The sequence below is a fragment of the Bos javanicus genome, chromosome 1 (genome assembly GCF_032452875.1).
Source record: "Bos javanicus breed banteng chromosome 1, ARS-OSU_banteng_1.0, whole genome shotgun sequence".
Classification (NCBI taxonomy): Eukaryota; Metazoa; Chordata; class Mammalia; order Artiodactyla; family Bovidae; genus Bos; species Bos javanicus.
In genome coordinates, this window is record NC_083868.1 from 42,630,209 (window position 1) to 42,642,533 (window position 12,325).

Below are 12,325 nucleotides of genomic sequence, written 5' to 3' on the forward strand. Positions count from 1 at the left end.
AGAGGAGCCTGGTGGGGTACAGTCCATGGGCTCACAAAGAGTTGGAAATGACGGAGCGACTAATATTAACACTCTTAAGTGTGTTTTAAAAAAGAAAGACCCTATACCTTTATATTTGTTCAGTAAAGGGCATCTGAAATGTAGAAATATGAAATTGCAATCCAGTGTAAGTTTTCATGAACCTTGATTAATGTTTTTCCTTTCAATTCTCCACTGCAGTGATCAGCCTGAGTGGATATGATGGAGGCAAACAAGACTCTGGTGACAGAATTTGTTCTCACAGGACTCACAGATCTCCCAGGGATGCAGGTCCCCCTGTTCCTGGTGTTCCTGGTCATCTACCTCATCACCATGGCGGGCAACCTTGGGCTGATTTTTCTCATCTGGAAGGACCCCCATCTTCACACCCCCATGTATTCATTCCTGGGCAGCTTAGCCTTTGTAGATGCTTGTTCTTCATCTTCTGTGATTCCCAAAATGCTTGTCAACACCTTAGACAAGAGTCAAATGATGTCTCTCTTTGAGTGCATGGCCCAATACTATTTTTTTGGTTCCAGTGCCACCACAGAATGTTTCCTCCTGGTGGTGATGGCCTATGACCGCTATGCAGCCATATGCAGCCCCTTACTTTACCCAGTGGTGATGTCCAACAGACTCTGCACTTGCTTGATAAGTGCATCATATGCAGTTGGTTTTCTGCATCCTATAATACATGTAGGATTATTATCTAGATTAACTTTCTGCAGGTCTAATACAATACATCATTTCTACTGTGAAATCTTGCCACTTTTTACAATTTCTTGCACTGATCTATCTATTAATGCTTTGGTGCTTTTTATTTTTGCTGCTTTTATACAGGCTTTTACTTTTATGGGTATTATAGTCTCCTATACCTGTGTCCTCTTTGCCATCCTGAAAAAGAAGTCTGAAAAGGGCAGGAGCAAAGCCTTCTCCACATGTGGTGCGCACCTGCTCTCTGTTTCCTTGTTCTATGGCACTCTCTTCTTCATGTATGTGCGTCCTGGGTCTGGCCAGGATCAATATCAGGATAAAATGTATTCACTGTTCTACACGGTTATAATTCCCATGCTAAACCCCTTTATATATAGTCTAAGAAACAAGGAAGTTTTAGGTGCACTTAGAAAAATAAAAAAAAAATAAACATTTATTAAAAAAATGTTCATTGTCTTTCCTTTTTACTCTCCATTTACATAAAGTATAATAACTGGACCTGGGTTTTGCACACATGGGCCAGCTAAGTAGTTGTTAAATCAATTAATAATAATATTTAGATTCCATATACTTGCCTTAGTTATAAGTGAACCTAGGTCCTCAAAATAACTGATGAACAGAGTAAGATATCACTGACTTATTATTGGTTTAAATCCATTATGAATGAAACTGCAGTTCCCAAATCACTAAGCTTGAAATATGTATAAGCTCTTCTATTTCCAGATACACATGTTTTAAAATTTTTATGAACTTACATGCTTTTAAAGGAAGACTCAGGTGCACGTGAAATTTCTATTTATAAAGTACTCACACCCTCAAAAATAATTCCTGAGCACATAATTTTTCAAAACCTTCTCTTCAGTTAATACTTATAATGAAACTTGAGGTACTTAAATGAACACATCTAAAAGTTTTAATAGTAATTTAGAAAATTAAATTAGATTTGTATATTATTCCTAAAAAGGTACAAAAATTAAGAAATGATAAAAATAGTTAATTTTCCTATAATTTTAAGCTTTTAACTTTTTAAAAGCTTTAAAAAACTTCTTTTTCTTAATTTATTAAGTAATCTTACTGAGTCCCTTTTCCTGACACACACATACTGAATGAATGAATTTGTATATGACTTTACTTTCACTTTTCACTTTCATGCACTGGAGAAGGAAATGGCAACCCACTCCAGTGTTCTTGCCTGGAGAATCCCAGGGATGGGGGAGCCTGATGGGCTACCGTCTATGGGGTCTCACAGAGTTGGACACAACTGAAGCAACTTAGCAGCAGTAGCAGCAGCATAAATGCATGTATGTGTGTATATATATATATATATATATATGGAATTGGCAGCTACACAAATAATAAGTATGTTGGACCAAATCATAATTGCATAACTTAAATGGAATTTTCTTTACAAAAGCTAAGCATAGTTTCCAACTAGCCCTTTTGCCCTTTGCCTCTTGACTTTGTAACATTTCGCCTTGTAACTATGTTAGTGAGAAATAAAGGAAATGATATCTCCATGAACATGACACATTCTCCTGACCCCTAGCCTATTAACTGATCTGAGGAAACAAGCAATTTGTTGGTCAGATACCCCAAAGTCCCAAGTGGGCAGACGGCCTTCAGTACAGTGTGTTTGGGATTTGTTTGCTCAGACCCTCGATCCTGTGATGCATCTGAGCTCTGCCTCTGCTATGAGGACTTATTCTAAGCAGCTTGCTCCCCATGGATGCAGAAGCTCTGTAGGAGTTCCTGTTTCCATCTCTTCACAGTCAGAGTGAAGTGAAGTCACTCAGTCGTGTCTGACTCTTTGAGACCCCATGAACTGTAGCCTACCATGCTCCTCCATCCGTGGGATTCTCCAGACAAGAATACTGGAGCAGGTTGCCATTTCCTTCTCCAGGAGATTTCCCAACCCAGGGATCGAACTCTGGTCTCCCGCATTGCAGGCAGACACTTTACCATCTGAGCCACCAGGGAAGCTCATTCACAGTCAAAGCCTGTGGCAAAGCTTTCTTTTTTCTTAAGGGCCACACAGACTGTTTAGGTTTGGCCATTATGCAATTGCTGTATGTCAGTAGATAGTCATTCTCCATATCCTTTATATCTTTAGTATTTCAGGCAATGTGGTGCTTGAGTCCATGCTTTTAATCACTACTCTTCTGTATTACTGTAATGTCTTATAAGAGGGGGAAGAAAATACCAGATGGGAGAGGAAAAAATAGCCAAATATGAATAAGGAGTGGTAAGTGTTTGCATAAGAGTAAAGTAAGAAAGGTCTTGTCTTCATTGAACCATTCAACTTGAGCTTCTTCAGCGTTACTGGTCAGGTCATAGACTTGGATTACCGTGAGACTGAATGGTTTGCTTGGAAATAAACGGAGATCATTCTGTTGTTTTTGAGATTGCATCCAAGTACTGTATTTCAGACTCTTTGTTGACTATGATGGCTACTCCATTTCTTCCAAGGGACTTCTGCCTACAGTAGTAGATATAATGGCCATCTGAGTTAAATTCACCCATTTTGCTCCATCTTAGGTCGCCGATTCCTAGAATCTTGATGTTCACTCTTGCCATCTCCTGTTTGACCACTTCTAGTTTGCCTGGATTCATGGACCTAGCATTCCAGGTTCCTATGCAATACTGCTCTTTACAGCATCTGACCTTGCTTCCATCACCAGTCACATGCACAACAGGGTGTTGTTTTTGTTCTGGCTCCATCCCTTCATTCTTTCTGGAGTTATTTCTCCACTGATCTCCAGTAGCATTTTGGGCACCTACCGACCTGGGGAATTCATCTTTCAGTGTCCTATCTTTTTGCCTTTTCATATTGTTCATGGGGTTCTCAGGGCAAGAATACTGAAGTGGTTTGCCATTCCCTTCTCCAGTGGACCACATTCTGTCAGACCTCTCCATTATGACCCATCTGTCTTGGGTGGCCCCACATGGCATTTCGTATTTTCAATGAGTTAGACAAGGCTGTGGTCCATGTGATCAGATTGGCAAGTTGCCTGTGATTTCAAATCCTAAAGGATGATGCTGTGAAAGTGCTGAACTGAATATGTCAGCAAATTTGGAAAGCTCAGCAGTGGCCACAGGACTGGAAAAGGTCAGTTTTCATTCCAATTCCAAAGAAAGGCAATGCCAAAGAATGCTCAATTGCACTCATATCACATGCTAGTAAAGTAATGCTCAAAATTCTCCAAGCCAGGCTTTAGCAATATGTGAACTGTGAATTTCCAGATGTTCAAGCTGGATTTAGAAAAGGCAGAGGAATCAGAGATCAAATTGCCAACATCCACTGGATCATCAAAAAAGAAAGAGAGTTCCAGAAAAACATCTATTTCTGCTTAATTGACTATGTCAAAGCCTTTGACTGCATGGATCACAATAAACTGTGGAAAATTCTGAAAGAGATGGGAATACCAGACCACCTGACCTGACTCTTGAGAAACCTATATGCAGGTCAGGAAGCAACAGTTAGAACTGGACATGGAACAACAGACTGGTTCCAAATAGGAAAAGGAGTATGTCTAGGCTGTATATTGTCACCCTGCTTATTTAACTTCTATGCAGAGTACATCATGAGAAACACTGGGCTGGAAGAAGCACAAGCTGGACTCAAGATTGCCAGGAGAAATATCAATAACCTCAGATATGCAGATGACACCACCTTTATGGGAGAAAGTGAAGAAGAACTAAAGAACTTCTTGATGAAAGTGAAAGAGGAGAGTGAAAAAGTTGGCTTAAAGCTCAACATTCAGAAAATGAAGATCATGGCATCCGGTCCCATCACTTCATGGCAAATAGTTGGGGAAACAGTGAAAACACTGTCAGATTTATTTTTTGGGGCTCCAAAATCACTGCAGATGGTGATTGCAGCCATGAAATTAAAAGACGCTTACACTTTAGAAGGAAAGTTATGACCAACCTAGACAGCATATTAAAAAGCAGAGACATTACTTTGTCAACAAAGTTCCATCTTGTCAAGGCTATGGTTTTTCCAGTAGTCATGTATGGATGTGAGAGTTGGACTATAAAGAAAGCTGAGTGCCGAAGAATTGATGTTTTTGAACTGTGATGTTGGGTAAGACTCTTGAGAGTCCCTTGGACTGCAAGGAGATCCAATCAGTCCATCCTAAAGGAGATCAGTCCTAGGTGTTCATTGGAAGGACAGATGTTGAGGTTGAAACTCCAATACTTTGGCCACCTGATGCGAAGTGCTGACTCATTGGAAAAGTCCCTGATGCTGGCAAAGATTGAGGGCAGGAGGAGAAGGGGATGACAGAGGTTGAGATGGTTGGATGGCATCACCGACTCAATGGACGTGGGTTTGGGTGGACTCCGGGAGTTGGTGATGGACAGGGAGGCCTGGTGTGCTTCGGTTCATGGGATCACAGAGTTGGACACGAGTGAGTGACTTAACTGACTAACTAAAATAGGAAAATAGAATGATGATGCTAATGGCTGAAGAGGCACAGGGAAGGAGATGGAGCTGGCCAAATCTCAACTGCATTTTTCATGTAACACTTGTCCTTGTACTAAGAGAGTGGCAGTGAGCCTCAGATCTTGCTTCCTGACTTCATCTTTCTTTGTGAAAGTTTAGGTCACTATGCTAGGTTTTCCGTAGGATCTTGTGCACTCTTTGCAGAAACTTATCTTACATGGTTTTCTGTTCCATGTCAAAGATGGTTTGGAATCCACCCAATACCTGTAATAATCCATGAGAACTGGGCATTTCAGGTAACCCTCAATTCACTTTACAGCATATCATAAAAAGGAATAATTTTTGATGTATCAGATCCTGTTGATAAGTTACAGAACCAGGAAATATATGCATGTCATCAACTAGGTCTTAAATATTTTCTTCTTCCTCACCCAGAGAATACAGACAGTGATTCTCACTCTTGGTTATCAACCCAAACCAAACAAATTAGAATTTGTAGAGGGGTTCTCTGCAATGGTAGTTTTATAAACCTCTTGAAGTGATTCTAATGTATAGCCAGTGTTGATAATGACTGGAAACAAGTCTTCTACGAGACTTAACAAGACTTTTGTGAAAATAGATGATTCAGTTCAGTTCAGTTCAGTTCAGTTGCTCAGTCGTGTCCGACTCTTTGCGACCTCATGAATCGCAGCACGCCAGGCCTCCCTGTCCATCACCAGCTCCTGGAGTTCACTCAGACTCATGTCCATCAATTCAGTGATACCATCCAGCCATCTCATCCTCTGTCGTCCCCTTCTCCTCCTGCCCCCAATCCCTCCCAGCATCAGAGTCTTTTCCAATGAGTCAACTCTTTGCATGAGGTGGCCAAAGTACTGGAATTTCAGCTTTAGCACCATTCCTTCCAAAGAAATCCCAGGACTGATCTCCTTCAGAATGGACTGGTTGGATCTCCTTGCAGTCCAAGGGACTCTCAAGAGCCTTCTCCAACACCACAGCTCAAAAGCATCAATTCTTCGGCAGCTTTCTTCACAGTCCAACTTTCACATCCATACATGACCACTGGAAAAACCATAGCCTCAACTAGATGGACCTTTATTGGCAAAGTAATGTCTCTGCTTTTGAATATGCTATCTAGGTTGGTCATAACTTTTCTTCCAAGGAGTAAGCGTCTTTTAATTTCATGGCTGCTGTCACCATCTGCAGTGATTTTGGAGCCCCCCAAAATAAAGTCTGACACTGTTCCCACTGTTTCCCCATCTATTTCCCATGAAGTGATGGGACCAGATGCCGTGATCTTCGTTTTCTGAATGTTGAGCTTTAAGTCAACTTTTTCACTCTCCACTTTCACTTTCATTAAGAGGCTTTTTAGTGATTATCAGTTCACAAAAAGCATCCTGCAATTATTCCCTAAGAAATTCTTTTCTTGCCTTATTAGAGTCTCATATTTAGGCAGGTACTTAAATTTTAGCTGGACAGTTCTCCATTTTCTGTCTATATTGTTGCTGTTGCTGCTGCTAAGTCGCTTCATTTGTGTCCAACTCTGTGTGACCACATAGACAGCAACCCACCATGCTTCTCTGTCCATGGGATTCTCCAGGCAAGAATACTGGAGTGGGTTGCCATTTCCTTCTCCAATGCATGCATGTACGCATGCTAAGTCGCTTCAGTTGTGTCCAACTCTGTGCGACCCTATGGACAGCAGCCCACCAGGCTCCTCTGTCCATGGGATTCTCTAGGCAAGAATTCTGGAGTGGGTTGGCATTTCCTTCTCCATCTGTCCATATTATTAGGTATTAAAATCAATCTGCTGCATATCAGCTAAACTATTATAAAATGTCTACTAGGTATTTAATTTATATAGTTGGAGTGCATAGCCTCTATATAATATTTAATTTGGTCACTTAAGTAGAAGAGGAGACAATAAGGTAGAGATTTTCACTTGATTTTGTCATTGTCAAACTTGGATGACCATGAGTTCACAGTTTTTAGATTCAGCAGATCATTCTGGGCTGGGCCTGAGGTTTTTCATCATTCAGAAGCATCTCATGTGATTCTGATGAATCTGAAGGCATTAGACCACATTTTGAAAGTCAAATGATTCATATTGCTCAATCATCCAAGGCCACTAAGTTGGAGTCTGAATTCTGATTTCTTCCTAATAGGAAAGCCTACCTACTATGATCTGAATGTGTGCATCACCTCAGCATACATATGTTGAAATACCAGGCCCCAAAGATGATGGCTTCCCTGGTGGCTCAGATGGCAAAGAATCTGCCTGCAATGCTGGAGACCAGAGTTTGATCCCTGGGAAGGAAGATCCCCTGGAGAAGGGAATGACTACCCATTCCAGTATTCTTGCCTGGAGAATTCCATGGACAGAAGAGTCTGGCAGGCTATTGGCCATGGGGTTGCAAAGAATCAGACACAACTGAGTGACTTTCACTAGTCACTTGCCAAAGATGATGGTAGTAAGAGGCAGGGCTTTTCAGTTCAGTTGCTCAGTAATGTCCAACTCTTTTCGACCCTATGGACTGCAGCACGCCAGGCCTCTCTGTCCATCACCAACTCCTGGAAGTTACTCAAACCCAAGTCCATGGAGTCAGTGATGACATCCAACCATCTCATCCTCTGTTGTCACTTCTCCTCCCGTCTTCAATCTTTCCCAGCATCAGGGTCTTTTCAAATGAGTCAGTTCTTTGCATCAGGTGGCCAAACTATTGGAGTTTCAGCTCCAGCATCGATCCTTTCAATGAATATTCAGAAGGGCTTTTGGAAGTTGCTTAATACATGTGGAGGAGCCACATGAATGGGATGAGAATCTTATAAAAGTGGTTTCAGAGAGATCCCTGCCTTTATTCTCCATGTGAGGACACAGTGAGAATGAGTAGGCTTATAACCAGGGGAAGGGTTTTCACCAGAACTTGGTCATTCTGGCACTTTGATTTGGACTTCCCCACCTCCAGTAATGTGAGAAATAAATTTCTGCTGTTCATAAGCTATCCGGTCTAGATAGTCTGCTTTTATGGCAGCCTGGACTACCCTGGTGGATCAGAAGGTAAAAGTGCCTGCCTACAGTGCAGGAGACCCAGGTTCAATAGGGAACCCAGGTCAGGGAGATTTCCTGGAGAAGGAAATGGCATCCCACTCAAGTAGTCTTGCATGGAAAATCCTATGGATGGAGAAGCCTGGTAGGCTACAGTCCATGGGGTCACAAAGAGTCAGATATGACTGAGCGACTTCTCTTTCACTTAAATGGACTAAGACACTACCTCGTATTTAATTATTACTTCAAGTCTTTCAAAGTGTGTTCATCTGAATCATCTTAATTGATAATGAGGTGGTATTTCCTCCATTTACAAATCAGGCAGCCTGGAGCAATGGAAAAGCACAGGATGTCAAATCAGAAGACCTATTTTTTTTTTCCTGAAGCTCAGATGAAGTTAAAAGTGATTATAAGAATCTCCATTAAATCTGCTAGTGCATAGAGAGAAGAAAGAATGAGTGTTTAATGCAAACTCAGTAGACAGTGCCTTAATTTCTTCATGTGTACAATGAGTATAGTAATATGCACTTGTGATGATACTATACATAGGAAATCCTAAAGGTGCAACCAGAAAACTGCTGGAGTTAATCAATGAATTTAGTAAAGCTGCAGGATACAAAATCAATACACAGAACTCATTAGCATTCCTATATACCACAATGAAAGACTGGGAAAAGAAATTAAGGAAAGAATCCCATTCAACATTGCAACAAAAAGAATAAAGTACTAGGAATAAGCCTACCTAAGGAGACAGAAGACCTGTATGCAGGCAACTGTGACACTGATGAAAGCAATCCAAGATGACACAAATGGAGAGCTACAACATGCTCTTGGATTAGAAGAATCAATATTATGAAAGTGACTATACCACCCAAAGCAATCTACAGGTTCACTGCAATCTCTATCAAAACACCAATGGCATTTTTCCAGAAATAGAACAAAAAATCTTAAAATTTGTATGGAAACTCAAAAGATCCCAAATAGCCAAAACAATCTTGAGAAAGAAAAACAGAGCTGGAGGAATCAACCTTCCTGACTTTATACTATAAAGCTACAGTAAACAAATTTTTATAGCTCTTGGTAGTTTTACATGTTTGCCAAACACATATAGGTCAGGCGTATATCTTGCCAAGCTTAATATAAATAATATGATTATGTGTGTATTCATAATTATAGCTTTTTATAATAATGATGTAGCCAAGGACAACCCAAAAGTTTCTCAAGCTAATAACAAGACAATATGAATAATATATTATTTAGCTGAACTTATTTTTGAAAAATTATGTGCAGCACTACCTTAATATTATTTGTATATAGAAATGTTTATACCAATTATATATATACAAGTATCTATATCAGATCAGATCAGATCAGTTGCTCAGTCATGTCCAACTCTTTGCGACCCCATGAATCGCAGCACGCCAGGCCTCCCTATCTATCACCAACTCCCAGAGTTCACTGAGACTCACGTCCATCGAGTCAGTGATGCCATCCAGCCATCTCATCCTCTGTCGTCCCCTTCTTCTCCTGTCCCCAATCCCTCCAAGCATCAGAGTCTTTTCCAATGAGTCAACTCTTTGCATGAGGTGGCCAAAGTACTGGAGTTTCAGCTTTAGCATCATTCCCTCCAAAGAAACCCCAGGGCTGATCTCCTTCAGAATGGACTGGTTGGATCTCCTTGCAGTCCAAGGGACTCTCAAGGGTCTTCTCCAACACCACAGTTCAAAAGCATCAATTCTTTGGCACTCAGCCTTCTTCACAGCAACGAACAAAGCTAGTAGAGGTGATAGAATTCCAGTTAAGCTGTTCCAAATCCTGAAAGATGATGCTATGAAAGTGCTGCACTCAATATGCCAGCAAATTTGGAAAACTCAGCAGTGGCCACAGGACTGGAAAAGGTCAGTTTTCATTCCAATCCCAAAGAAAGGCAATGCCAAAGAATGCTCAAACTACCACACAATTGCACTCATCTCACACGCTAGTAAAGTAATGCTCAAAATTGTCCAAGCCAGGCTTCAGCTATATGTGAACTGTGAACTTCCTGATGTTCAAGCTGGTTTTAGAAAAGGCAGAGGAACCAGAGATCAAATAGCCAACATCCGCTGGATCATAGAAAAAGCAAGAGAGTTCCAGAAAAACATCTATTTCTGCTTTATTGACTATGCCAAAGCCTTTGACTGTGTGGATCACAATAAACTGTGGAAAATTCTTCAAGAGATGGGAATAGCAGACCATCTGATCTGCCTCTTGAGAAATCTGTATGCAGGTCAGGAAGCAACAGTTAGAAGTGGACATAGGACAACAGACTGGTTCCAAATAGGAAAAGGAGTATGTCAAGGCTGTATATTGTCACCCTGTTTATTTAACTTATATGCAGAGTACATCATGAGAAACTCTGGACTGGAAGAAACACAAGCTGGAATCAAGATTGCTGGGAGAAATATCAATAACCTCAGATATGCAGATGACACCATCCTTATGGCAGAAAGTGAAGAGGAACTCAAAAGCCTCTTGATGAAAGTGAAAGAGGAAAGTGAAAAAGTTGGCTTAAAGCTCAACATTCAGAAAACGAAGATCATGGCATCCGGTCCCATCACTTCATGGGAAATAGATGGGGAAACAGTGGAAACAGTGGCAGACTTTATTTTGGGGGGCTCCAAAATCATTGCAGATGGTGACTGCAGCCATGAAATTAAAAGATGCTTACTCCTTGGAAGGAAAGTTATGACCAACCTAGACAGCATATTCAAAAGCAGAGACATTACTTTGCCAACAAGTATCTATATAACTTCTGTGTATAATTATACATAAAAAATCCAAAAGTTAGCTGTAATGCAAGTGATTAGTGAAATTAGAAGAATTTGTTTCCTTTGTGTCTTGTACATTTTCAATTTTTTCCTAAAAATAAAGTGATTTTTTTTATTTTTATAAAAGAATAGTTGCAAAACTAGCTATAAAAATAATAGCTAAGAAACAATGTTTGAAGTGATTTGTTGATTAGTGTGTAATGCTCAGTAGGTTGACTTTTTTCTATAGGGAATCTTTGATGGCTTTGGGAGAATTTCAATATTATCTTCACAAACAGACTTGAAGGCAGAAGATATAAATATCTTTTTCTTCACAGGGCATTTTTCAAGAATATTAATTAGAAATGAACATTTGTTTTGACATTTTTGTTCTTATACATTGAACTCTTCATGAAAGTTTGTATTTTATGGCATCTCTGTATCTTATGGGAATTTCAGGTGAGAACACAATGCTTTATTTTATTGTCATTATTCTTTCCAAAAAAATGATAGAACATATTTAATTTTAGTACCTAGAGTCTTTCATCAACTGTCAAAATATTTAAATCATCTTTTCAGATGATTTATCTACCAAACAAAACAGAAAGCAATCCTAAACTGAATAGTTAAATATATATTAGGTTCTGTGGGGCTTCCCTGGTGAATCCACCTACAATGCAGGATACCTGGTTTCAATCCCAAGGTTGGGAAGACTCCCTGGAGGAGGACATGGCAACCACTTCAGTATTCTTTCCTGGAGAACCCCCCTGGCTAGAGGAGCCTGGCAGGCTACAGTCCATAGGGCCTCAAAGAGTTGGACATGACTGAGTTACTAAGCAGACACATACATGTTCTCTGAACTGTTGCAGATACAAAGCTATACACTTGCAGAATGAAGACTTGAATTTATGTTATTACATGTAGAGTTTGTGTGCTTAACCACTGTGCTATGCTACTTACTAAATAGCAAAGAGGACTCATAGTCTCACAGGCTGTATGTAGATGTTCCTTAGATAATCCAGGGCGCTACAGATAAGAATCTTAAAAAGAAGCCATAAAGTATTTTAGGTATAATCATTTAATAATTTAGAGGTAGAAAATTAGCTTCAGAAAATTTGTTACATTTTTGTTACATTTTTCTTTGCCAGGATAATGACTTATAGAATGAATCTATTTAATATTCTTATCTGTAAAAGTGGAATTCATTCTGGCCTTTATTGTACTTTCACAAAATCTGAAAGGTTTTCCAACAGTGAAGAATGATATGGTTATGGAGCTGTTAGGGCAGTTTATGTCTTTGCCTTCATCCTGGTTCTTGTT

The 12,325-nt window shown here is 40.0% G+C and overlaps 1 protein-coding gene across 1 annotated transcript; it reads left to right on the top strand.

The window, feature by feature from the left end:
* The first annotated feature begins 237 nt into the window (after window positions 1–237).
* LOC133254219 (olfactory receptor 5AC1-like) lies at window positions 238–1,161 on the top strand. Its single transcript, XM_061428410.1, has one exon. It carries the CDS (start codon window positions 238–240, stop codon window positions 1,159–1,161), a length of 924 nt encoding a protein of 307 aa, XP_061284394.1.
* The last annotated feature ends 11,164 nt before the right edge of the window (window positions 1,162–12,325 follow it).

What these genes read in the sequence shown, in the direction of transcription:
- LOC133254219 (XM_061428410.1), top strand. Translation starts at nt 238, where the DNA reads ATGATGGAGGCAAACAAGACTCTGGTGACAGAATTTGTTCTCACAGGA.